The sequence below is a fragment of the Haemaphysalis longicornis genome, unplaced genomic scaffold (assembly GCF_048455015.1).
Source record: "Haemaphysalis longicornis isolate Haplotype H1 unplaced genomic scaffold, Haemaphysalis longicornis Haplotype H1 scaffold_8, whole genome shotgun sequence".
In the NCBI taxonomy this organism is placed as follows: domain Eukaryota; kingdom Metazoa; phylum Arthropoda; class Arachnida; order Ixodida; family Ixodidae; genus Haemaphysalis; species Haemaphysalis longicornis.
This window is the reverse complement of record NW_027526445.1, coordinates 35,872,243-35,899,168: the sequence shown is the minus strand read 5'-3', so window position 1 is coordinate 35,899,168 and position 26,926 is coordinate 35,872,243. Positions and strand designations below refer to the sequence as shown.

At 45.3% G+C, this 26,926-nt stretch overlaps 1 protein-coding gene across 2 annotated transcripts in view; it reads left to right on the top strand.

Moving 5' to 3' along the window:
• Positions 1 to 26,926, top strand: part of LOC144149448 (uncharacterized) — an 89,443-nt gene that overhangs the window by 15,535 nt on the left and 46,982 nt on the right. For both annotated transcript variants that reach the window (XM_077681015.1, XM_077681016.1), the window contains exon 2: positions 21,188 to 21,225. In XM_077681015.1, coding sequence (XP_077537141.1) covers positions 21,188 to 21,225 — 38 coding nt within the window. The remainder of the gene's footprint in view (positions 1 to 21,187; positions 21,226 to 26,926) is intronic.

Here is a 26,926-nt window from a genome sequence, read left to right as displayed (position 1 = left end):
TGCATGCGTTTTTGCAATTGTAATCATTCGCTTCGTCAGATAAAAATGCAATCGGAGTAAATAGCAAAATCAGGCTCAGGTGTTCCGCTCTAGTGGGGGAGCCACTGTGTTTATGGCCGAATAGAAAAGAAGCGGGCCGAGTATTGATCCTTGGGGAACACCCCTAGCAAGAAAGAAAGCTTGAGGTGTCCACTGGGAGCTCTTGCTCTGGAATCGAACTGGTCGGTGCTAAGTGAAGCTACATATCCACTTCTGAGGTCACTGGCTGGGGAACGCCGCTGCAACTTCTTGTATAAGGACATTTTGGATGACTTTGTCCAGTGCCTTGCGCATATTGATGAACAGAGGGTAATCGGGCAAATATTTTTGCGATTTTCTATTAATAACTCGGAGGAGTAGCCAGATATAGTTGTGGGGCGTACAAAGGTGTACCAAGGGAGGCGTACCAAGGGAAGCCTGCTTAAGTTGGCGGCTGTGTTCGTCGGCGGTGGCTTTCCGAAGTTTTTACCCACATGCGTGCTTTTGGTACCTCTCGGCAATAGTATTATAAAGGCGCAACCACCGTTGTGAGCCAATCGCAAAACTTGTAATAGAAGGCATCGGTGGGGGTAAGTGCAGTTACAGTTGTGCTTAGAGGTGACGGTGTGGGAGAGGAGGGGCTCCTGGGCGGCGTCGATTAAAGCAGCTTCCCCGTAATAATAATTGGGGGAGGCGGGTCAACATACCTCGTCAACTCGAATTTGATATCTGGAAATATACATTGAGTCGCAACTTTTTTTCGCCTCGCCTCCCTTACGTGCCATGAATTGCCCCCCTTTATCTGGGAACTCGGCTTATATAAAAATTTTCAGCTAATTTAAGCACTTCGGTTTAACGCGGGTTACTGCATACTGTACGGCCATAATATCGCGCACAACTACGTGCCATGTAGCCTATTTCTGCTCATAGTAACACGATTCAACACAAAAATCACCCTTTTGTCCTTGCCCGCTCTTCAGTCGCGGGCTCAGTGATATTTATAATTTTTTTGCGCCTCAACAACGCTTACGCGGGTCATTCGCAGTCTGTCCATGCGTGTGGCAATCATGCATATTTACATTTGAACACCTCAAATGGACTCCTGCTGCATTGTATTCACTATAGAATGGCGCTTTCAGCGTGGTTAGGCAAACCAAGAATACCAAACGCAATATTTTTCCAATTTCACGTAGCATCTACTGGCCCTGTGTTCATTGTCGCCGTTCTGTCTTGTAGTCTTGCCGATGATGCCAGCAGATAACGCCAGATGCATGACTGAGCAACGTATTCTGGTGACTTAGTTTTTGCAAACAGAGATTGTCAAAAAAGTCCGAAGGTGCGTATTATCGCCCCAGAAGATTGTAATGACGTGACACCAACTAGAATAGAGCAATCACTTTGTAATGACGAGGAGGACAGGACGTATTTCTAAGTGATAGTCTGCTATCCAGTAACCTCTCCGCTTTCCGTGCCCCTTTTATAAGATAACACGCATATTCGTTGCAGAACGATACGATCCAAGTACTGCAAAACAAAAGCGTTAAATAACTCGAAAATATTTAGCCTGTCTGTAACTAGAATGAATGAAAGGAAGAAAGAAAGAAGGAAAGAAAAAAAGAAAGAAAAGAAAGAAAGAAAGGACGAACGAAAAAAAGGAAGAAAGAAGAATGAATGAATGAATGAATGAATGAATGAATGAATGAATGAATGAATGAATGTTTTCAACCACCGCGTTGCTGCCATTTGGCCATCGTAAGTTTTAAGAGTGCCTAATACATTACAGTACACTGGGTATGATGCATGATAATTAAACGAACTCGGTTATCCAGAATCGAGGTTTCTTGCGGAGATGCAAGCACCACTGTTAGAAAAACTAAAAATCACCTTAAGCGCTCCGTTGCAGCATTCTGTTCGCAGCTTATTACAATATAGCTAGTAGTGGGTGCCACTTCCTCTAACCACTCAGACTGGCCCTTTAACAGCGAACTTATAAGGATTCTATAAGGCAGTGAAAACGCTTGAGTCCTACCAAGCAACAACGATAACAATAATGGCGTGTGTTCAAATTATTCTTACTTGACATTGCTACCAGAGTGAATGCTCGACTGACTGAAGCAGTTTTTCTGATTTCCCTTTATAAAAAATTGAGGGAATACGCTCGGCCGTCTTGGGTTCTGCTGAAATGGCGCTGAGCAATCGACCGAACTATAATGGAACGCCCTAAGAGCTCTCTGCAAAATACATATCAATTAGCACCACTTACGCTATAGCGGCTATCAGCTGCCGCTGATAATGCTTGCCCCGCATGCCCCAGCGCGTCAACTACAGAGCTCGCGCGATGTGCTTTAAGAGACGACTACGTTCGTCGTGAGGCATAGACAGTTTAGGCATACCCCTATGAACAATGTGTACCGTATGTACCCTATGAACCGTGCTTGCCGGGACATGACCGCTCACGCGCGAACTGTTTACTGTAGGCTGGCTTTGTTTTGCTGACGGTCAGCCTGTGCTTCGCGTTCGGCGCATTCGTTCCCTTGAGGGGTGGCCATCCGCTCCATTTCCATGCGCAAACCCGCAGACGAGTCATGTTACACACAGTACCTACGGTAGACCAGCCGCACTTCGTATGCTAAAACTCAACAGCTTGCGCACGTTCTCTCGCCAGGCGTTCGTCAACGGCGGCCCTCACCCGTATCAACATTATAACTACACCTATGAAACACACTATATGTATTTACACCGTTATCGCCAATAAAAGGTGTAGTATGGGTCAATACGTTTTCTGGAAGGGCATTACACCATTTTCCTGAGCGTCCAACACCCTTAATCGTAGCTTTACACCCATGGCTTGTGGCAAAATGGTGGTGGCCGACAGCAAAACCCTCGGTTTTCTTTGGGGTATGGACACACTGTGAAATGGGTGGTTATATGATTACAGAAATGTATATCAAAGATATACACTTTGTTTTAAGCAGCTCTCCGCTGTCATCGATTGCCTAAAGACGCTCAACTAGCCTGCCGTAGCTACCCCTTGCCAAGCAGAACGGCCTCCTCCATATTTGGATAAAGTACTGCAATAACGTAAGAATTATACAGCACACCACTCAGCGGCCGTTCCTGAAAATTGTGTTCTTGTTAGTACTGATGGAACTATAAATTGAGTGATGGTTGTGATGAGTTAGGCAGAAAGACCACACAAATTTTGATTATTTTACATTTGCTTAGCTCCTATCAGTACGAATGAAGTTATTTGAAAGGTATAACAAATAATGCCATAACTGCAACAATAAACCATTTGCATCCACTACATACTCCTCTCCATATTCCATAGATTGGTTTTGGTTGGTTACAGCATTTTTGTTGTGGACACACCACCGTTTTCTGCATTCACTGGGTTCATCCTACTGCTCTAATATTTGCGGTACAGTTGTGATTACCGTTGTCACAAGGTGTATACAACCTTTTTATTTGTGGTCTAACACGCTTACTTTAGTTGTGGGTGTCATTGCACTCATTCTGTGAAGAAAAAGAAGGGGGGCCAGCTCAAGTCCCTCTGTTTTTTCGGGTTTTGAAAGGGTATGAATTTTTTTATACTATTGCCAATAAATTTGTGACATACATATTTTGTTAAACACCATGAGAATAAAAAGCATGCCCAGCTCGAAAAATATATTCAAGTCCACCAAATTATATATCATTTTGAAGCAGTTCGGCTCCTGGTGGAAATCATCGTTAGGGTATTCAAGATTTCTACCCAATAAATTTACAACGCACTAATAAGTGTTTGTCATCCGATCATTTTTTTTTGTTGCTACTGACAGAGTTATAACTGCCTCGAAACCCTAAGAGCGAGCCTCATAGGCTATTTGTGTTTGCCGAAGAGTGACACCGCCATCCATTTGGGGGCATTCCGCGAGCGGCATAGCGCTGGCCAGAGCGACGGGGACGTGCTCACTTTAGAGTGTTCGTTGCGAGAATAACTGCACAGCGAGCTCCTCATTGTGTTTATTATTATGCGAATTCATTATCTAAAGGAGGATGTCAAACACGCGTTTGTGCCGCAGGCGGCCAGTTTGGTGCAAATTTAGACAACAGGAGTAGTTTCAGTGTTGTGTTTACCCAACGACGGAGAGGGAAAATAACAAAACGGAAGGGAGCCATTACGCGGTGAGAAACGGGCGGCTACAGCTTGAACTCAAAGTTTGCACGTGTATTCTAGACGCATTTTGACCCCACTAACATAATCTGTGCTAATAATTTTCTATCACATTCGATGCGGTATCAGTGCGGCGCGTGAAGCCAGATGTCACCCCAAGTGGCGTTCTAGTCTGTTTCAACATTCAAGCCGGAATCTCTGGTCTGTAAGCGTTGACAAACCGCCAGATAAACGAATTAACTGCGGATGCTCCAAATCGATAGGAGCTCATCACGCAATCAACCGCAAACAAGACAGTTTGAGCGCGAGTCTCCATGGACATTGTGAACAGCTTTCGCTTTACACAGGGTGATCAAAGTTAAGTCGACAGGTTTTTTTTAAATAGGCGCTTAGATTTACGCGAAGTCCACATCTACAGTGAGGTTATGCACCCAGAGGGACACATAATTAGGAGGTAATTATTAACCTATGTGGCTTAATTAACTAAAATTGATTATTTACCTTTTTAGTGGCTGCAGTAACCAGACGTATTTGTATTGTAAACTTAGACGCAATCGTGTTTCTACCAAGTTTCAATAGCAAGAATTCTTCTAGCGCATCCGTAGTCCGAGATATCAAAGGGTGAAGTTTAATTGCCCTTCACATGATTACGCATGCTAGAAGTCAAGGCCGGGGAATAGCTCCCGCGATTTTGTTCTGTGTTTTGCTAGCGGTTCCGAGTACTGCAGATTGTGATAGCGCCAGCCAAGAATGAATGGTGGCCAGTTATCACTTTTTCCTGTGCCTCCACCCCTTTGTCGAACTAAACATCGCGCACAGCAGGCACGTCAAGAAGGTAGGAGCTTTATGCCGGTGCAGACTGTCTTGCATGCATAATCACGCGAACGGCAATTAAACTTCGCCGTTTGATATCTCGCACTACTGATGCGCTAGAATTCTGCCAATTGAAACTGTGTAGAAACATGATTGCGTCTTACTTTACAATACATACATCCCTGGTTACTGTACCCACTAAAAAGTTAATTAATTAATTTCAGTTAATTAAGTCCCAGAAATATATTACCTACCGCCTATTTATGTGTCCCCCTGGGCGCATAACCTCACTGTAGAGGTCGTCTTCGCGTAAATCTAAGCGCCTATTTTTTTCTTTAAACCTGCCGACTTAACTTTGATCACCCTGTATATATCAATCGTACAGTTATAACTGCTTTCAGTTGCTGCACCAACTATGTGGGAACCTCGGCTGCACTTATTTACCATCTTCTTCTGTGCCACCGGCAAGTTCTCGCGCGAGAAAAAAAGAAATAGCAATGGCGGGTGATTCGGAAAGGAGCATGGTCAAAAGGTGGGGAGATGAAATCAAGCTGACAGCAGTAATCAAACCACTGTGCCCTTTTGCGGGCTTCCTGAACATATCGCACATGCCACTTGCTGTCCTTAAATCCTGATTTCGCTTGATGCGCAAACTAGAAGCTGTGGTTCAATCGCCTGGTTGAGGTTGCGCAGCCGTGTGCCCAATCTCGAACGTGAAAAAAAGCTTTGCAATGTCTTTGTGCTCTTACTTGCCGTATTCTGTGTTCGCAGTGTGCTGCACATTAAAACACAAGAAAAATATTTTCTGCGTTTACTTTGGCTCACCATAGGTTGCCCCGCTTTATACACGGTGGTTATACTAGTTTTTTTGTAACCTGTGAGAAAATCCTTTCTGATCTTCTTTTCGCACCTTCATATTTGCAAAGTTTTAAAAGTACAGACCACCGACGTTTTTGGAGTATATTTTGTATAGGCCAAATGAAAGGACATCCCTTTACACATCTTAAAAGAAACGGTTGTCCTGATAGTAATTTACAACTTTAAAGTCCCGATTCTCAGTTTTACCAAGTGCAGGTGTTCTTCCGAAAGTAATGCTGCCAACCATGACAGTTTGCCGTGCGGTAACGTGCTTTCATATTCACGCGACATTAAAAGAGGCATATAAAAATTGTTCCCGGCTGAAACAACAATAATTTGCAACCCTTTCCAGTATTTTCAGCTCTATTTGACTCACGCGATAAGAAATACGGAGTTGCTTGGACTCGTGACGCACTGTCACATTTAGTCACAACACGATGCCTGCTTTCAGACTTCATAAAATTGAAAAGAAAAATTGATATTGTTCACGCCTGTTTACCTAAAAACTCTTTGCCATTACCTCAGTATATAAAACGCAGGCTTTCATTAGAGCAAGACCGCAGTCTCTCGAAGATGTTGTCGATCTCTTTAGAACTGTTGCTGCGAAAAGACAGTGTGCGGCCTGCCTTTCCGTATTTCAGTACCTTGTCTTCCTGCAGCTGTCTCAAATCCTGACAAATATCTATTCGATTTTGACTTTTAGTATTATTCTTTATCTAGCGTGACCTGCCCATCACAGCTCAATTGAATTATGAATTGCATGCTCTAAACTACGTGTATTTCTTTTTAAATAACATTTAAGCTGTTACTGGCCGGAATTCCCGCATTGTAAACAACTCCCCGAGCGCGTACGAACGTAGGGAGATTGACTAAGGCTGGCAAAAAAACAACAAAAAAAACTCCAGCCTTAGCAGTAATCGTGGCAACCCTGGGAACGAGACACAAGACCTCGCGCACGGTAACGCCTAAAAGACACCCTCCTTGGGACGTCATTACGGCTGCCGCATTTTCTAGAAGCCATTATCGGTAATTAGGGACATGGCTAAGAGTGGGCCACTCCTTCCCGAAACGACTTGCCGATTCCGCCACCGCTGCCTCGAGTCGATGGAAAAGAGCTCGTGGATGTCTACAATGCTGAGGATGACTTTGCATTCACCACTCGACGCGGAGAAAACGACGAGCTCTCCAAAGCATATGACGATGATTACTGGCACCGCAACTACGCAAATAAAACTCCCACCTCCCCTCGCGGCAACCCCTGTGTAGATGCGACGCATAGGGGGTTCACGTTGCAGCGTTGGACAGCGGAGTAACGGCGCTGGAACGTTGGAGCAGAGCGGCGCAGGCCGCGCGTTTTATAGCGCGCATAACGGTGAGTGGACACGGCGGCGCCAGTGCGCCTGCCGCGGGTATGGCGAAACACAATCCAACACAATGCACTTAATTCCAATCCAATGCAAATCCAATCCAATCCAAATCCAATCCAATACAATCCAAGCCAAGCCAAGCCAATCCAAGCCAATCCAATCGAATCCAATCCAATGCCCCTCGCGAGAGGGTGTTCGCCATCGGAGAGGAGAGGGGATGAGCAGCGGAGAGCGCAGCTCGCGCGGCAAGGAGAATGGGGGAGGGGCGGACGCCGACGACAACGCCGATGACGCCCGATGCAGGGACAAGGCGAGTGAATGAGATGCAGTCGCATCTAAAACAATGACAGTGAAACGTAACTCCTCGTCCGGCAATGGTCACCTACAACAGCTTCGCCATTCAAGTCTACCGCATGAATGGAAGCTTCGCTACATTTTTAAAAGCAAAGCTGTACTACTTTCGTTCAGTGGTTCCGCGGAGGATGCGGAGGTTACCCATCTCACCGGAGCAAACCCCGGCGGCACACCTCCGGCGAAGCGCATCCCGTGATTAGCCGGGGCCGCTTCCGGCGCTGTGCACAATGCCTTCTTTTAAGTCGTCGTGGTCATGATGATGATGATGATGATGATGATTTTTCCTATTGGTTTCCCCTTTGAAGCGGGGTGATGACATGTCATCTTACCAGAAAGGACTAATATAGTCATGTTTTACACTCTTGGTTTAATACTAGCACTGCTTAGGGCAGGCAATAAAGCTTATTAGGCCCGAAATACACTCTTTTCCCTGTTACAGCTGGTAACTGCCTTAGGTAAAATTCCCCTCTCTGCGTTTCGTCCACCAGCATTCTAATCATCTTTTCGTCCCCTCGACAGCCTCGAAGTCAACTTCCTCTGTTAAATCCTAGGGCTTCTGAAAGTCCAATTTTCCCTTCATGTAGATTTGGAAGGATACCCTCACATTCTAACACTATGTGCCGCATAGTTTCTGTTTCTTTTCCGCAGACCACACATACCCCATCATTTTGTGAATACTTCCTCACAAAACTCTTAGTTCGCAGTCAACCTGCTCAAGCCTCAAAAAGCAAAGCACTGCTCTGGGAATTATCGTAGAAATTTTCCTTTCTGATGTTCATCTTCTCAGCCCTGTACATCTCTAATGACGTTTTAGCTTCCATTTTTCCCTCCATTTATTCGTTTCAGTCTGCCTTGCCTCTTTTTTGTTTACTTTGGCTGTTTTGGATTCCCCACTGTTCTTTCCGTATTTCATCGTTAGCCTTCTAGTCTTTCTTAACCACTGCGTGTCCACGCTTTTCAAGTATAGGTACCTAAAAACCTTAGCCGCCCACCTTCGTTGATCCATTGCCCTCAACCTCATCTCAAAGCATATTTTACTCTGAGCTTCCTAACTTCAAACGACGCCCAGCCCATATCTCCCTGAACTGCTTCGTTAGTTGTTCTTCCATGCGCGCCTAAGGCCAAACGTCTTACCGTTCTCTGGTTTACTTCACGGCCTGATAGAACGTCTTATTTTAAGCAGAGTACAGCATTCGCAAACCTGAGACCCGGAACCATTACTCCTTTCCACATTCCTCTTACTACTTCATATTTGTTATACCCCCACAGAGCTCTATGCTTCATTATAGCTGCATTTCGCTTTCCCTTAACCTTAAGTGGCTCCTCGTGAGTACTTAAGTTGTTATCCCCTTCGTTTATCCATACTCCCAAATATTTATATTCCTTCACTCTAGGTAATTCGCCTTGCTGGATAGACACTACGTCGGTGGTAGCGTCATTGAAAACCATTATTCCTGATTTTTCTGCGCTGAAATTTAACCCGAGGTCAGTGGCTTCCTTGCCGCAAATATTTATTAGCCACTGCATATCGGTTTGATTATCAGCTAAAGAACAATGTCGTCTGCGTATAACATTCCCGGAATATGCTGTTGTACCACTTCACCTTGCAGCATATGGGTTAGGCTAAACCCTACTTGACTTTCTTCCAGTTTCTTTTCTAACCCTGCCATGTAAAGCATGAACAGTATTGGGCTCAAAGGGCATCCCGGTTTCTGTCCCCGATGGATGTTGACCTGCTGGGCGCATTTCTGTTCTTCCCAAGTATGGTGCACTCTATTGTCTTTATAGATTGCTATAAGGAACTGTACTAACTCGTCATCTAATCCCTGGAGTTTCAGTATTCTCCACAGCCGTTCTCTGTTTACGTTGTCATATGCCCCTTTAATGTCCAAGAACGTAACCCATAGTTGTCTATTCTGTGCTTTCGCAATTTCAATGCATTGCGTTATCACGAACAGATTGTCACCCAGTCGCCTGTCTTGTCTAAATCCATTCTGCAGTTCCCCAAGTATTTCATTTTCTTCCATCCATGCTTGAATTTCTGATTTTATCGCCCGCATTACGAATCTATACACCACTGATGTTACTTTGAGAGGTCTGTATGAATCAATACTGGCTTTGTCTCCTCTGCCTTTATGTATTATTTCATCCTACTTTCTAACCAGTCCTCTGGTATTTGTTTGGTTTCTATCACCTTGTCTATTGCCCTCATAAACGATTCCTTACTTTTAGGTCCAAGGAGGTTTATCAGTTGCATTGGTATTCCGTCTGGACCCACTGCTGTCTGGGGGGAAACCTTATGCTCTGCTTTTTTCGAATCAATGTTGCTCAAACTTATTTCCCTTTCCGCAGTCGTTTGTGGCGCTGATGTTATCGGTGCATGTTTCCCTACCACTATTGTCCTAAACTTCTCACTAATCACTCGATGAATATGCGCCAACGCGTGCTCTCCTTCTAAATGTTTCCCCTCCTCATCAATCAGGAATTTTTGATGGTTATCGTTTTTTGAGCTTAGTGATTTTACATGGTTCCAAAACTTCTTGGATGCGCTTTTGTCCTTCTTCCGTATTTATGCCATCCATTGTTCGCTTTTCTGCTTCATCTTTGCTTCCACCATTTTCTGCAATTCTAGTTTTTTTCCACGGTAGACATCCAACTTTTCCTTCACTACCTCCGGTTCCATACCAGTTCTTTTTGCTTCTCTATGTTCTCTCGACGCCTTTCTTCGCTGGTGAATAGCCTCTTTTATTTCCTTATTCCACCAGCTTTTCGGCTTTCTCTTCCCTTTCCATCGGTTTCGTTCCTTTGCTTCATTCATGTTACCCTTTATGAACGCAATCATGTCGTCGTAATCCCCATTTTTGCTTGGGTATTTATTGATTTCATCTTCCAATCTATCAGTGATGATCCTTAACTGCTCATTATTCAAATTATTTCCTCCTATTGTACCTATTTCTGCATTTGCCCGGGTTGTGCCTCCAAAGTGCAAGCTAAACCGCTTGTGGTCGCTTCCTAAGCTGTCTGTTCCATTTTCATCTATCCTCATTACCCGCAGCCTTCCGTATACTGTCTCGGATACTAAACTGTAGTCTATGCTGGACTGTCTGTTACCGCTTTCCCACGTTATTTGTCCGTCACACTTGCTTTCCGTGTTTACTATTACAAGCCGGTTTTCCTGGCATAGATCTATGACCAGAGAACCGTTGTTGTCTGTGTATCCATCCAAACCTTCTATATGGGCATTCATATCTCCAACTATGATTCTTTCGCCCGAATCTTTGAATTCGTTTATATCTCTTCTCAAACAGTTTACCATTTCCTCATTTTCCTCCCTTGCACTACTTCCGGTCAACAGATACACCACTCCTAACCATGTATTTTTCCCTTCTATGGTGCCTCTAACCCATAGATGCTCTTTACAACTTTCATGCACTCTCTGCCAGTCCGTCCCTTGTTTAATGAGCATGCCAACACCTCCCCCTTTCTTCATTCCTGTGGTCCTGTTGCAACCTTCCCAGACATAATTGTCTATGATAGGTGGGGCTTCTAGGTCCCGGAGGTGAGTCTCGGCTAAAGCGTACAAGTCTATTCCTTCCCGTTCAAGTTGCTTTTGAATTTCCACCCACTTTTCTGGCTTTCCGCCTCCCTGCATATTTATGTAGCTGATTAAATATTTATTGTATTTGTTTTTAGCTTTCCGCCTACGGGGTCTGTTTTTGTATTTTACAGAATTGTTTGCTCCATTGTTTCCACCTAAATGGCTTCTGTCAATGCTCTCAGTTACGTCCGTAGGTTCTCCGTTTAGCTCTAGGCCTGGCTGCCTCCCAGCGTTGAGTGTGCATGTGTCTCTTGCTTCCCCTTTGGCTCCTAGTTTGCCTTCCTTAGCTGCGCGAGGCCCCCTAAAAAAGCTACCGCTCACCCACCTAACCGCCACCCCACCTTGTTTCCTAGCCTTGGGCTGAACTGAATCCTGTCCCACTGAAAAGCCTATATCCGATGCTGCCCCCTACCCTGTTCACGTCTATCACTTCAAGCCCAAGTTCCCTGCCGCACCTCACGATCTCGCTGTTAGCAGCGGGATCGTGTGCACCCGTTCGGTGTGCACGCCCTACGGCGGCGTGCACACCGCCGGTGTGCAAGCCGCGGCCTACGCCACGTAGCGGACGATCAGCTGATCGGCAGCCGACCACCCCCGCAGCCTCCCGTGCATGCGCCACTGTGTCGTCTCGGGCTACGTGACTCATCTCGCGCCCGGCGAAAAGGAACGCTTCGTGTTCACCGTGAATGAACGCCGCGTTTGCCGCGTCCGCTGGGCCTCCTTCTGTGAGTGTTTCACTGCACCGAACGGTCTTGAGCCGTCGTCGGCAATACAGCTACATCAAAGGTTAAAAGAGAAACCAAGACTCTTTTGCTTTGCATATTCACAGGTTAGCTCAGCTAAGCCGCAGCCATTTTTTGTTTCATTCCATTATCAACTAGTAACCCCTCCCTACGGAGCCCTGGTGTTTATAATGATTATAACTTCTTCATAAAAAACCTTGGCAATTCACAAAATACCGAAAAAATCATAGCAAAAATCTTTGCATACGATGATGCGCTACAGGTCGATGACGTCGGTGCAGCCATTGGCAAATTGGCCAAATTGATCAATTTGGTTTGATGATTGGCCAAATGATCAATTTACTTTTATCGATTCTATATGCCACAATTGTCCCACTAAAGAATCAACAGACCATTTTCTGGCAGTCATGTTTTAACTTACAGTGTGGAAGAATGAAGCTTCAAGGAAAACATTTTCCCATTTAACACGCATATTGTCGTTATAATTTAAAGCATTACCTTTATGGGGACAAAATTAGCGCTTCCGACAATTAAACGCCAAGAATAGACTTTAAATTAGAGTGCTAATCCTAGTTTCTCTTAAACAATGAACTGTTATTCTAAGGAATAGCTAGCGGTAAGGAAGTTGGAATTGTCCGCAACCGCGTTGCGAAATCAGCGTTGCAGCTTAGTTTTATTTTCGCCCGTACATACAAGAAAAAAAAACACGCAAACGGAAATGATTGAATTGCTTAAGTGCCGTTAGTAGAAATGCGCGATCAGCAACTGGAATAAATAATGAGGCATTAATTTGAGTACAATCCAGTGCATCAGCCCAACACCCCCCCCCCCCCCTAAACGGATTAAACAAGTCATCCCTGCGCATAGGTTCCATTAGAGGGACACTGAAATCAAAACCGAAGTTGGTCTACGCCGATAGATTGGCATCCCCAGAAAAGGAACATACCTCTATGTGGCGCAGTTCCATGAAAAGATTCGCGTAAATAATTAAGTAGAGAAGCTATCAGTAGCCTAGCAGAGATGTCGTCGACGGGGACTCAGTGGATGGGCCCTGGTCGCGTATTCCCTAACCATATCCCGTAGAGACCGAAGCCGACCACACCCCTTAGCAGGGGCGCAGCCGAAGTGGTTAAAAAAATGGAAATTTTTTAACCTCCTTGGACGCAGCACCGTGACGTTTCTACCTATATGTGCGCGACTTCACGCGAGGTGGATTTTTTCTTTTTTTCCCCTCCCCTCGTTTCGACTGCTTGGCAGGCGGCCGATGGTTCCGTTCCGTGGGCAGGGCTGGCCTGCGGTGCTGGGAAAGCTGACGCACATGTGGCAGAAGCTAACCTTTTGTACCTGAGCCCCTGATCTCTCCGCGCTCTTCTTGCGCACCTGCAAGTTGACGCTGACCTCCGATCGTGTTCCTAGATAAGCGCTCGACTCGGTGCTCGATGTGCGCGCGCGCGGGTGGACACTTTCACGCGCATGTGGCAATTATACACGCTCCGGAAAGCAGACACCCTCATTGAAAACTCATTCTACAGCACACAGAAGGGTATACAATGAGTTGGGTGCTCTTTCACTATATACAGACCTAAAAACACGATTCGGTGCAGCAGGTAAGAATTACAAGAAAGGCAGCCAATTACCCATGACTACATTCATAAACTGTCCTACTCTTGCGAAATATTACAGCTGTATGAGCTACTACACTTTGGCACTTTCATAAGCATTATTACATTGAATTTCGTTAATATTAACTTCATTCCATTATTCTTTATCTGGAACAGTGCCACTAAGAAAACATTGACATTTTGTTAACAGCAATGGAAGGTGTGAATCGTTCTTGCAAGGGATGATACATTGATAAGAAAGACACCAGCTAAAACGTACACGTTTTACACTCGGCCATGAATTCTGAATAATTTTCACTGCTTGTCATAACAATTTAGGGAAACAATATCGAAAATACATACCAACCAAGTGCTAAGTAATAGTTGGATTGTACAGCAACCAAGGTACTCGAGGAGTTTGATATATGTCTTCTGTACAGGGCTATTGACCACAGTCTCTTCACTGAAGCCATCAGGCCGAGTTTGATATCAGTAATCATTCGTGCTACCACTCACGCTGTTGCCAATGTCGATTAGTTATTTTTAACAATTTGTGCTTCATGCACACAGAGATTTTGCTGCATAAGATACGTTATTTATAAATAGACAGCTCCAGCAGGATCCGAATGCCGCTGATGCCCCCCCCCCCCCCCCCTGTAATCGGGAAGGCACACCAAATCGTTACCACTTAATTTGGCTCTGTCCATTATTCGACCGTAATCGCCACCAGCTTTTAACTCTAGGTCCCGCCCCTGCGACTGCACAGGAACATGTTAGTCGGGTCCGTGACGATCCCACCGCACTAGAAGCAATTACCGAGTACGCCCTTGAAAATAGACTGTACAAACTGGTGTAGCAGCCTGGCCGACTTCCCCGTTCGGTATACAATGTGAACTGTCTGCAGCGTGCACTGTTTTCAGTGTGAACCGCATTTTCCACAGTGTGAACTGTACATTTAAGTGTGAACTGTGCGTTTTGCTGCGACTGACTGACTTTAATGTGTTCATTTTGCGATTAGGACCCCAAGACTGCAACTGTGTTCATTGTGCGAGTTGTGACCTTCCCCTTTTCTCCTCATCCTTGCTCCCTCAAGGCCCCATGGCCTCTCATTTAATGCAGTGTTACACTCACTCAGATACGTATATTCTTTTCGCTGGGACTAATGAGTAGTTGCCCGTAAGCTTGAAGTCACGGTAGTCGCAGCAGAGATAAAACTAAGTAAAAAAGTTATCTCCTTGGCGCACTATTTTCGCGATAGTTATCTGGGAGTCCAAAGAGCGGAAAAAATTGTCACTTTTAGAGATCCACTGATGGGTATAGATGAGCCGTTTGTGTGTTTCCTGCGACGCATTTTTAGCTACCACATATATATATTTCTGTAGTGTCTGGCCTTCCAATTCGCCAGCATTGTGTCCCAGCGCGTGCCTCAACTGTAAGCCACACACACGCAAAAAAGTATACAAATGTATAAACAAGAAATAGCAGGAATAAAAATATAAATTGTACAACACAAGTTGCCCACGGAGCGAAACCATCGGCCGCGCGAAAACCAGCCGAAACAAGGGGAGGGGTAAAAAAGAAAAAAATCCACCTCGCATGAAGTCGCGCGCATATAAATAGAGACGTCACGGTGCTGCGTCCGAGGAGGTTAAAAAATTGCAATTTTTTAACCTCTGTGGCTGCGGCCCTGCTTAGGGGGTGTGGTCAGCCTGGGCCCCTACGGGATATTGTTTGGGAATACGCGCCCCGGTCACGTGACGAGCGACAGAACAACAGCCGCGCACACAAGCTCGAATAGAAACACATAAAACCTTTCTCCGCACGTTAACTTTCATTAGTGATACACAATAATCAACGTACAGGTATAATATAAGCCATGCCGACATTCCCATGCTTCCAAGCTGTGACGTCCGGACTGGTTGCGATGGTTATTGCAGGTGCGACGTAGTCACACGCCTGTTATCTTCTTGTTTACATCGTGTTGGCCAGCCGCACGTAGGCGTTCCGCTCTTCTGAGGACAGTAACGTGCGACTGATAGAACAAGATTCTGCTGCATTAACGTCACGCTGTCTGCCGAACAGTTTTAGAGTAAGGCCGGCAGCTGAAGTGATGTTCGTGTTGTGCTCGCGTTCGCTTCGCGATGAAATGCGACGGTGTGCTCTTCAGGATGGACTATAGTACTATGATGGAATTATCAGTAGCGATGGTTCAGCACGCACGGAGTATGTACGGTGTGCGCCACCCCTTTAAAAGACCTCATGGGCTTAAGGTTAAGTGAAGTGACTTGTCCGCCCACGTAAATCGCAAGAAGCCAGTTCTACCCTTGCGACGAACAAGAGGAAATCGCTCGCCTGGTAATTTTGCGCGTCGGCCTCCAACCGCATACCGCGATGATGTGTTTGTTTTAAAACATGTCTTGATTTTCTGGACGTTGAATAAAATGTGTGCGTCAAAAAGAATCTCTCTACTCAATGCACTGTGTGGTGCTATGCTTCTAAAACGGTGGATAGATATGTAAAATGTTATTTGTACCATGTTATGCACGTTTTTCTTTCCATGCGGGTGCTAACGGGCTTGTTATGAAATGTTTGGGCACTCGTAAGAGTTCGGGCCACACTTCTGGATGAGCGACTAATATCTAGGGGACTCGCTTCGCAATATGTTCAGCAGATCCCCTAATAACAGCTTACATATGGCGACAGAAAACGCACGAAACGTTCTAATAAACTCGCATCGTGGCGCCGACAGCCGACAAAGCGGGCCGCACAAATATAGCGTTGCATACTCTTAGAAGATAAACTTACAGACGGGACCACACTATTGTGATAAATGCATCGAATAGTCTAAAACCAGGCTAACCATAACGAGAATGCAAGTCGAAAGGACGCCCCCGTGGTCGTTTGCGTTTCGGTTGCGCTGTCCAGTAGACGTTTTATTGGTAAAATGAAAGACCGCACGGCACAAAGATTGACACACATAGAGTGGAAGGTAACGGAAGTGTACGCGGGCAAGTCGTTTTGCAGTATGCGCCGAGCGCGGATCAGTGGCTCCTGTGGCCGCAGTGGTTTGCTCGGTAGCTTTACGTTTACCTTATAGACCATACCGTGGTCTCACTCACTTCCGGCAGCTGGTGACGTCGCGCGTAGCGTCATGAAATGACGCGAGGAATGAAGTGTGTTCTTCAATTCGTAATTTCTCCGCAAAAAAAGCATCTTTCGCTACCGAATAAATGCTGGCAGGGCTTCGGGGAAGTTGAACTTTCGCCTGAGCTAAATTTGCTTTTGTCTTCAGTGCCCCTTAAATAACCCCAGACAAAAGTACCTAAACATCTGTGTACAACCTCAACTGCTCATCGGGCGAAGTGATGCATTTTAAGAGTATAAAGGACATTTCTGGCAAGACTGACATTGCGTAATTGCCCAAGTGTGAAGACAGAGACGACTTCCCCTTTTCATGCCTGCGACCCGCGCTTAATTTGCGTTAGTGCAGACGTCCAATGAGGCCAGTGTCACATAGTTGATGCAAAGGCACGCCTAGGTACCTGAGTACAATACTGTCCCAAATAACACCAGCAAATCTGAAACGTTTCATACCTCTTTGACGATCAAACGTCGAGATCTAAATATTTGAATAAAACTCAGTTCATCTAAATAAAACTCAGTTGGGCGTTCTGCGCAGTGTTTGCGTTCACGTCCTATGGTACCGATTTTTGGTGCTGTTTTCTAAGTAGCATCATGCACCAACTAGCCCATCTCAAATCACTTGTTGAGTTTGATCAAACATCCTTCGGTTTTTTTTTCATAAAAAGCAAGACCTCACGACAGGCCACCGAACTGTTAGTAAATCTAAGGGCACCTCATACGCTTATTTGGTTCGCGCGAGAACATGTTGTAGCATCCGGAAAAGCGATATCCGTAACCGGGCATAATTGTGAGCGAAGATCTGGTCATTTTTCGCTCGGCAGAAGGCTAAGGCAAAGATACTCCAGGTACAATGCGAACAGCAAGGGAGAGAGGGGCAGCCTTGTCTGAAGACGACTTGATCTCTAGCAGCTTAGACAGACAATGATTGATGACAAGTTGTATAGTGCACTGATCTTAACAAAGCTCGACTCCCTTCTGCAACTCATTGCTTAAGTTAGCTTTTGGAAGAAGCAACAAAACAGAAGTTAAAAACCCGATTAAAGGCTTTTTGGAATGTAAATTTGTATTTGGGTTACCTGGCCGACCGAAGTAGACAAGCACTCCACCACAAAACGAGAAATATGTAACTTTTTCAACAGGACTGTGAACAATGCAAACAAGTGAATGTTCATAATAAAAGATCACCAAAGAACATGATGGTACAAAAGTGCCAGGTTTCTGGCTTTTTCATCCTTCGTTTCTTGCGCTCATCTTCATTGATGAGAAATATGCATATTAGTCTAAACATTCCTGCCTCGAATATTGTAAGTTTGGCGGGGCCCCACTAAATTAGTTATTTCAAGCTGAATGTGCATATAAAAAGCTTTTCCAAATATTTTGTAGCCTTGGCCACCACGAAGAATTTCATTTGATTTTGAAGAGTATGTACGACCAGTAATTCCGTAGAGCTCATGCTAAACACGAGTGTTTGTTGAAACCGAGATACATCACCTTATCCGGTGACCCACGAGATGGTTCTATTAGGAACTGGCACCTATGACTTATAGAGGTTACGAAAGACGGAAAGTGACTTTGTACGCCAAAATAAAAATCGAATATTAATGCAAGCAGGTTTTTTAAAACTCGACATGCCATGCTGCACCTGTAGATGACGCATAGTGCTAATTACTTATCTCATTCCTGAGAATACTCCTCTTGAATACATCCTCAGTCAGGGCAGTCTCTTCAGGGTCCTGACAATGAGCAGATGAGTACAGGACAGACAGTGCAGCAGCGGTTACATCTACAGTACTGCACAGATCAGAATGTATTATTTCAGCATCTGCGCTCAAAATTCCCACAATTCCAAGCATTCACAGGGTGTCCCAGAAAAAAGGGCCCATCTCACCGCGAGGGGGACTCGAGTAAATGCGTCCCATAGGGGGTGGGTGTATTGCGTTAACGTTTAGTGTTTGGGGAGTTGGTGGTAGTGAATGCGTTGTATCAGCAGCTTCTTGACGTAGTTTGAATGAGTCAAGGATATAAGGCGCGTTCGTAGCCTTTCATTCTGTGTCGGTTTTGTGGCGCAGTGGGAAGAGCACCATGTAGCTCGCGTTCCGCCCACAGGTAGTGAATGCGTTGTATCAGCAGCTTCTTGGCGTAGTTTGAATGAGTCAAGGATATAAGGCGCGTTCGTAGCCTTCCATTCTGTGTCGGCTTTGTGGCGCAGTGGGTAGAGCACCATGTACCTTGCGTTCCGCCCGCAGGGTCGTGGTATCGAAACCAGGCGTCGGTAAGTATTATTTTTTTATATAGTGTAGGGGGAGGGGTGCGGACCTGTTGTTGAGAGCGAGGAGGGTAGCGTGATGCGGGAGAGGACGAGTGGGGGAGAGGGCGCACCTGGAACGGCTGTTGTGGACGCCGAGGCATGCCGACAACACCGGGTGACATCGTGAGTTAAAGAAATACTCTGCATTTAAAAAACCGTCCGCGCACCTCCTTCCGCCACTGCAGATTACGTGGTACGGACGTTTGCCCATTCAAATGGAAAATGCTTATGTTTCAACCATCAATCCAGCCTTCCAAGATGCCCCATACGGCAGCGGACGTTGAAAGGCTGGAAATTGCTCAGGCTCGCTCACGCCTTGTTGATGGTATCGGTTTGCGCCCCCTAAGACAGGAAAATTATTTCGTTTGTACGCGCAATAATGGTACCCAGTGCACGAAACATCGCATTTGGAGCATTATCGAACTCCACAATTCGTTTTCCAGAGGAAACTCCACGTTTCTAACCGGTGATTCTTTTTTATTCTTTTGTCTCATTCTCTGGCTTCTACTCCGTCCGTCTTACGAAATTTTCCAAATTAGCTTGCAATGAGCAACAAGGCATTAAAGACCGCTTAAACAATGAGGCAAGTCTTTTTTTTTAATTTTTGTCTTCATGTTATGGTTTGTAACTTATCTGACGCAGGTATCAGAGAGTTTCTCTGCTCTCTTTTCGGCTTGGTGTTATGACTAGACTGAGCCATGCAATCTTTTTGCTGCGCCCTGACTGATACAAACTACACTCAACGAAGTTATTGCAGCGGCACATAGCGTGCTCTCCAGTGCATATGCCCGAATTAGGACGCAAGATAATTCCTGAAGGATTCTGCAGGAAAATCTCCGGGTCTAGACATTTTTATAAGATTTTCGTCACTGTACGCATAATAATATATGATGCTTCCCTGGGCTTGCGCGCACTCTTTCAAGCTATTTAAACAAATAGCAAGGAATTGGTAGATAGATAGAGACGCTGCTGTAGAAATGAGCTTCCATTTGATTTCCCCGGATCTGTAATCAAATTTTATATCCATACTTGTGGATTGTCGCATTACCACCGCTTATTTACGCAGCGTCCTACACTTTAAGGGTGTTCATATTGGTCTACCCGAAATTTCACGGAAGGAGGCATCATGAGATCAGCTAATCAGCTCGGCTGAGAAATACTGTATCCCCCGCCACCAGTATGCCCAAGAAATAAAAAAAAACTTTTGCCAAAGTGCTCCTAGAATACCTGAATATTTTAATGGCAGCAGCAGAAAGCGAAGCCTATTTCTTGAGGTAGAATAACCAATCTGCTGGTGAGAGAGCAGTAAAGTGCAATTGGCAACACAGATTTGCGTGCACAGTGCAAAAGTACTGAACAGCTTAAACTAGTTAGAACAAAATATAGTTCAAGAGGACTGTGATTTGGGCGAGTTAGTGAATGAAGCAGCGCTGTCCTGTCTAACTCTCGTTCTTTTTGTGTCGTTATTTCGCGCGCTGGATTGTCAATCATGAATAGTTAGAACAAAATTGATTCCGAAATAATAGGTATTTGATACATGTGGTGGCACGAAAATTACTCCTGACCTAACTCGTGTGACCAGCTTTTAGAAACAAAACTTTAAAATCTGGGATAAACTTTTAGCCTCCAAAGCAACTAGGATTTGTTCCTATTGCTACAAAGTTACGGCAGTGCACCGTAAAAGAGCAGATAAGTTATTTCTTTCCTATAAATTTTTCTGGTCTGGAGAGGTGAACGCATCCACGAGCAGAGCGAATGGCCATCGGTATAACTAGGTTCATTGACACTGCGCTATGGCGATTATTTTTATCCCTTGAACCTCTAAAAATGACGTTTCTGGGAAAATTTCGATTTCTCGGAACTTTTACGGCCGTGTGCCTTAGGATTTGTTGCATTTATTTGAAATCAGCCATCCCTGTTATATGCTACATGCGCTAAGTGGTGTTTCTAAGCTCATCACACAGAACTATCCATAAGCATAACCTAGAGGCACTTTCCTTTTTGACGACATTATTTACATTTTGTGCGTGGTTATGTGTTGGCCTGTAAAAACAGTGATATTTAGGTTTTAATTGTACTCTCTCTGTCTCTCCCTTCAAGTTTTTCTAGAATATTTAGTATTAAAAAATATCGAAAACCTTAAGATGACTGAACTGTCGCACTTCGCCCATGAGGCTGCTTTGGACCGGAATGTTCAATGTAATTTCTACAACTTCGCCTCTTGCAGGTTCTGCTACTCCAGCTCAAATGGCAGTGCACACCGAGGTAAGATTGCCGTCTCCACAACGTGCATCGTTTCGCAGTATTGCCAAAATAGCAATGCCCGTATACTTCCCAAAAAGTGATTTTTTTTTAGTTCGCAAGCAATAACAGTAAAGTGTGTTAACACCAGTGCCAATCGGAAGTGCGGAACGGCCACAAGCTTTTGAGTCCGACTTCACTGGTCAGAGGCAGTTGCCCTGTGTAGTTATGTTAAATTTTCTACGGCCCGAACTATCCGGCTGCACATGCTACGGTCACTCGTTAAGGCCTCCATATGGCATGGGGTAATACTGGGGAGAGAGTTCTTTGACGGCATGTCCCAATGAGGACTTGTGTATCGTCAGTAAGCGTCCGACTGTAGACATCTCCTGTCGCCCAATTTTCATTCTAAATAAGTGAATATTGTCGATGGGTATGTGCAAATTTAAGGAACGCTCGGTTTTGTGAATCGGCATTGAGGTTCTGGTCCCAGCCGTTACCGTCGCTTACAGAAGGACGGTGTGGACGTGGTGTTACGCCTGTATGCAGTCCTTATGTTACTTAAGCTTAACGTTGAGTCGCGTGACGTTCCAAACAAATCCAATATAATTACGTCACATGCTTGCTCCAGTAGTCAATTGGAGATACTAAAGCCTAACGTTTTACCTAAAATTGGGCTATCAGATGACAAGTAATAATGTTGGACCGCGCATACCGGCGTTCGAACACAGTAAACTTTTGTGCACCCTTTTAGATAGAAAGGGTGTGGCATAAGTGAAAAAAGGGTGTTAGGAGGCCTTTACACCCTTTTTCTTGAATCTAAAAACCCTTTTCCAAGCTTTACACCCTCTTCGTGTGAAAAATGGGTGTTGATCAACTTCAACCCCCTTGGTTTTTCTTAGGTTGTTGAAAGGGTGTGTAAAACGTGTTCAGCTGATCATTGAGTAAGGCCATGCTTGTATGCATAATAACACTGCAAAGAACAAGACATCCCTCATATATATCTCTATTCGCAAATATTTTTCACGCAAAGAAAATAGTTGCTCGTATGCAATGATCGCTCGTTTCCATATGCGGTGAAACTCATGCCCCAAGTTTATCTTTGGAAAGGTGAAACACCAATTTGCACCTAAAAAATTAAAAAAGACTATTGTCGTATGGCGAAAAGAGTGTTACTGACTGCAACAGGCTTGTGTTTCTGTAGGGTGTAGAAACGGTGCGGAATAGGTGTTCAGTTGCAAAAAAAGAACAGCGGAGCTGGGGCTCGACGTAGTTTCTTCCGGTGTTCTAAGTTTTGTTATGTTTGCTAAGCTTTGCAATCTTCTTGCTAAGCTAGGATGACCGCTCAGGAGTGAGGCCAAGTAGTTTAACCGGATCTTACAACGCTGTTATAGTGTGTCCCCACCCACTCTGCCAGGGGATCCAAGGGGGAAACAAGCTAGGTCGACCCCCAGCTATGCTGTTCCGCAATACTTGCACCACTATAGCGAGCTGCGCCAATTATTCTTTTTACCTTTTAAAATCCAAAAAAGACTAGTCCCTCTGAAATGGTATATTAAGAGGGGCGCGTACGCATACGACCCTTGTGCTCACACTCTAAAAAACTCGAAAGCCGACTTAACTGTTATAATACCCTATCTGCGGCGGTGCAACCTTTACAGGTGCCGCCGTTCGTTTTCTTTGTATATTTTTGCTAACGCCACCGAAGCTAGCTTAAGCTTAAACAGCTTCACCGGTCATAAATTATAACATATATTGCTTTAAACATCGTGCGATACAACACACATTCCGCTTGAAAAAACTTTTCATTCCACCCGTATAAAATGGAACAAAATGCCTCCAAAGTTGGAGGTCTCTTCACATCTTTTTTTAGTTGGCGGTCTCTTCTTATACCCTTTTTCTTACACCCGTTTTTCTTAGTCCTTTGTCATAGTTTCGAACACCGTAATTTCTAGCTTGACACCCTCTCGGGAAAAGGGTGTTGAAATAATAAACACCCTTTTTGAAGGGTGTGGTGGTGGCGGGGAAGAATTTTTTGGTATATAATGAAATTCTATAGGTTATGGAACAGAAAAACTACCTCGTGATTAAAACATTTTTTGCAAATCGGCGTGCAGATATGTATATTTTTATAGTAAAATCCATAGTTCCAAAATCAGTCATAAAATATCCCTTTTTGCGACAAGCCGACTGACTCGATCAGGGGGCTTTCCTCTGCTGGATATAAAACAAGAGCACATGTATTACTAAGTAAGTATTCACTCCCTGAACAGCTTGCGCAAGGGTTTTTGGTACTGTGGTTTTGCCACCGTGAGTGGCTGTGATTCGGCACAGGTATTTTATTTCAAAGAGAATGAAGACCAGTAGAGCAAAGACGTCCGCATCAGTGGGTTCTGTAAAAAAAGCCTTCAAAGCCCACATACCCAGACTAAATCCATAGCAAGCGCTTCGCAATATTACAGAAATGCTTGTTTTAGAATGCTTCATTCATTAAAACTGAATGCCAGAGTCCGCTTAAGGGCTATTCACACGACGGAGAAATCCGCCATTTTGCTGCTAGGAGTGCGCCCCACATGACCCCTACCTCACAGTTTCTCTCCGGCGCATCGCTCTGATCGGAGGTCGGAACTTCTACTCGCGAGCTACAAAAGATCCCGTGCTAGGCGGCGGAGGCCGCGGGATTTTGCCTGCTCGTCGGGTAGCTGGCTGCGACTCCAATTCTAGAGCGGTAGAAGGAGGTCTATTGTTATTGCTTTTTATCACACTGGGCGTGAAATTCGGTGCGCAAACGACAGGGGCAGTGAACGAGCCGCCTGCACAACCAGCACGGTTACTAGGCGAGTGGCGGCCTGCGCCGTGGCGCAGGCCGCCGACGGTAGCTCGAGCGATAGCTTGTTATCGCTCACCAATGCGCAAACAAAGCTGCCCTTATTAAAATGATGGTAACGACGTGATGGGACATTTCATTAAAAGTCGTCATCTGCGCCGCTTGCGAGAGCGGCAATCGAATATTCGCCGCAGCGTTAAGCCTAAATATGTCCTCACCTTCATCACCAGCCTATCTACACTCACTGCAAGGCAAAGGCCTCTCCCATTGATCTCCAGTTACCCCGGTCCTGTGCTAACTGCGACAAATTTATCCCCGCAAACTTCTTGATCTCATCTGCCCATCTAACTTTCTGCCTTCTCTAAAGATCAACTCTGTTACCCTCAATGACCAACGGTTATATTGCCTTCGCATTACATGCCCTGCCACGTCCATTTCTTCTTCCTAATTTCTACTAACATGTCCTTAACACCCGTTTGTTCCCTGACCCACTCCACTCTCTTCATGTCCCTTAATGTTACAGCTATCATCTTCCGCTAAATTGCTCGATGAGTCTCAATTTAAGTTGAACCCTATAAGTGAGCCCCCACCTTAGCCCCCGTAGTGAAGCCCCCGTAGGTGAGTACCGGTAAGATGCAGCTGTCATACACTTTCTTCTTCAGGGACAATGGTAGCCTGTCATTCATTACCCGAGAATGTCGGCCGTATCCACACCACCCCATTCTTATCCTTCTAATTTTCTCTGCCTAATGGTTGTGATCTGGGGTCACAAATTAAGTAGATATAATTAGTAGGCCTAAGTAGATATAATCGCTTACCACTTCCAGTGCCTCGCCACCTTTCTGAAATGGCTGTGCTGTCCCGAGGTTATTCATCCTTACTTTAGTTTTCCGTATACTAATTTTCAGATGCAGCGGTTGCGTTGAGGTAGAACAACCGCCTCACGGCAGAAGGACCGTTGTTCGAATCCCGGGGCCGCACAATTCCCACCGGATTAAGAAAAATCCGCGTATTGATGTGATTCCAGAATAGGGCTTGGGGTGCGGCCAGGCCCCGGCGACCATTGCCGGTAACGCACTCCCTCACCAGAGCAGGATTGGCCACCCTGGTGTAGTAACGGCCACAACCTTCCATGAATACACCAATTAAACGAGGGCCCTCTAAAATCTGTATGCTGGCCCACCATTTTGTAGGCGAACCAGGCGGCTGCTCCCAGCGCGCGGTCTCCCCACCCACTGCCTTACGCGTATCGCCTGCATCGCGCCGGCATCGCATCAGCGGCCAATTTTCGGCCGGCTGACAAGATCAGTACGTAAAGGCTTTAGCAGAAATTGCCGCTGTCGCATAATCTGTGGTGCTATTGCGGCCCTTCTGTCAAGATAGGCGACTGGAAACAGTGATATCCGTCCGACAGTCGCATCCTTCGTGTGCGGGAAGGAGCTGGCCGAGCGGAAGTCGGCCTGCGGTGACGTCACGATCTCCCTCGCATTTCTACGCCGAAAGGCTCCGTCGTATGAATACCTCTTTGGGAGAAGGAGGATGGGGGATGTGAACGCCCTTATTCCATCGTGAGATCACTCGGGTTAGGTATTGGTGGCAAACTGCACAATATGCGTCGTGGTGTGCTCTCGAAAGATGGAGTCATCAATGCGGGCGTAGAGATGTGGATGTGGGAAGCGACGTTGCAATTTCGACAGCGTATGTGGTATATCAAGGTAAGGGGATTTAGATCAGCCTTGACGGTATGTGCAAAGTATGGGCATGTTGTGTTGACTTGATGTAGTACTTAAGGCGGTAGAGACTCCGAGGAGCTTTGTGCGCGCATAAGGTGTGTTCGTAAATTCTCGTGGGTCTTGTTGGTAGCTGGTTTCATTTAAGTGCTCTCAGCTAGTTTTAGTTCAAAGACGCGATTTAGTATCGTCTTTGTATCTGTGTATGCAGTTGCATTATGGAATGGCATGTTCATTGGTCACGTCCAATCAGTTAGGATGGTGCGATGGGTTGTACTGTAGGCGTATAAATGGAGGGAAGACAGCGAACCTTGTATAGAATTTGCTACACGGCTATATTTTTAAAAGAGAGAGAATGAGAGAGAGAGAGAGAAAAAGGGAACTTTATTTTGGAAACACCGAGAGCAGGTTTGAGTGTGTGGCTTCAGCCGAGGTGCGGAAGCTACCTCTACCGTCCGTTGCATTACAGTTCGTTGATTCATGAGGCAAAAGCTACTCAAGCCTTGATCCCAGGACTTCAAGGAGCCCCCCGTCATAGCGAAGGCATTGTCCCTCCTGGAATCGTACCGTAAATTATAGTGCCATTCAATCAATCACAGGGGAAGTAGAGATGGGACACGGTGGTGGCTGCAGCTTTTGAGGGAAGTGCAGCTGCTGCGCCACGTCATAAACCACATCCCGCGCGGTCCTTGCCTCCTGGCCCTACAGTCAGGCCCATGCCTGGCCAATAAGGGCTATAGTAAAATCTCAACAATACTGTCCTGGTGATTCGATGTAGAGTCGACTTGGGGAACGGGAAAATATAAAACAAGTACCCCCGTCCGAATTTTTCGTGAGCGCTAACAAAGAGCCTACTGTGAAATTCGAAATTCTTACATAAACAGGAGCAATAATAAGTGTTTTGTTTGACTCCCCAGCTTTCTAACTCGGCGCTGAAAGCAATTGTTCGATTATCAAAATTTGTTTTCATACCGTATGTGGCGTAATGGCGCAAGATATGGTTCTTCACATACAATGTTGATTTCTTTGATTAAATCCGATGAATAAATCCACTCCTCGTAATCTCAAGCTACACATTAGCCACTCTCAAGTTTTAATCGCAAGTAACTTTGGGTTCCGTGGGTTTGTTTAAAATCTTACCTAAACTGGTCAGAACATTCCGGTCATG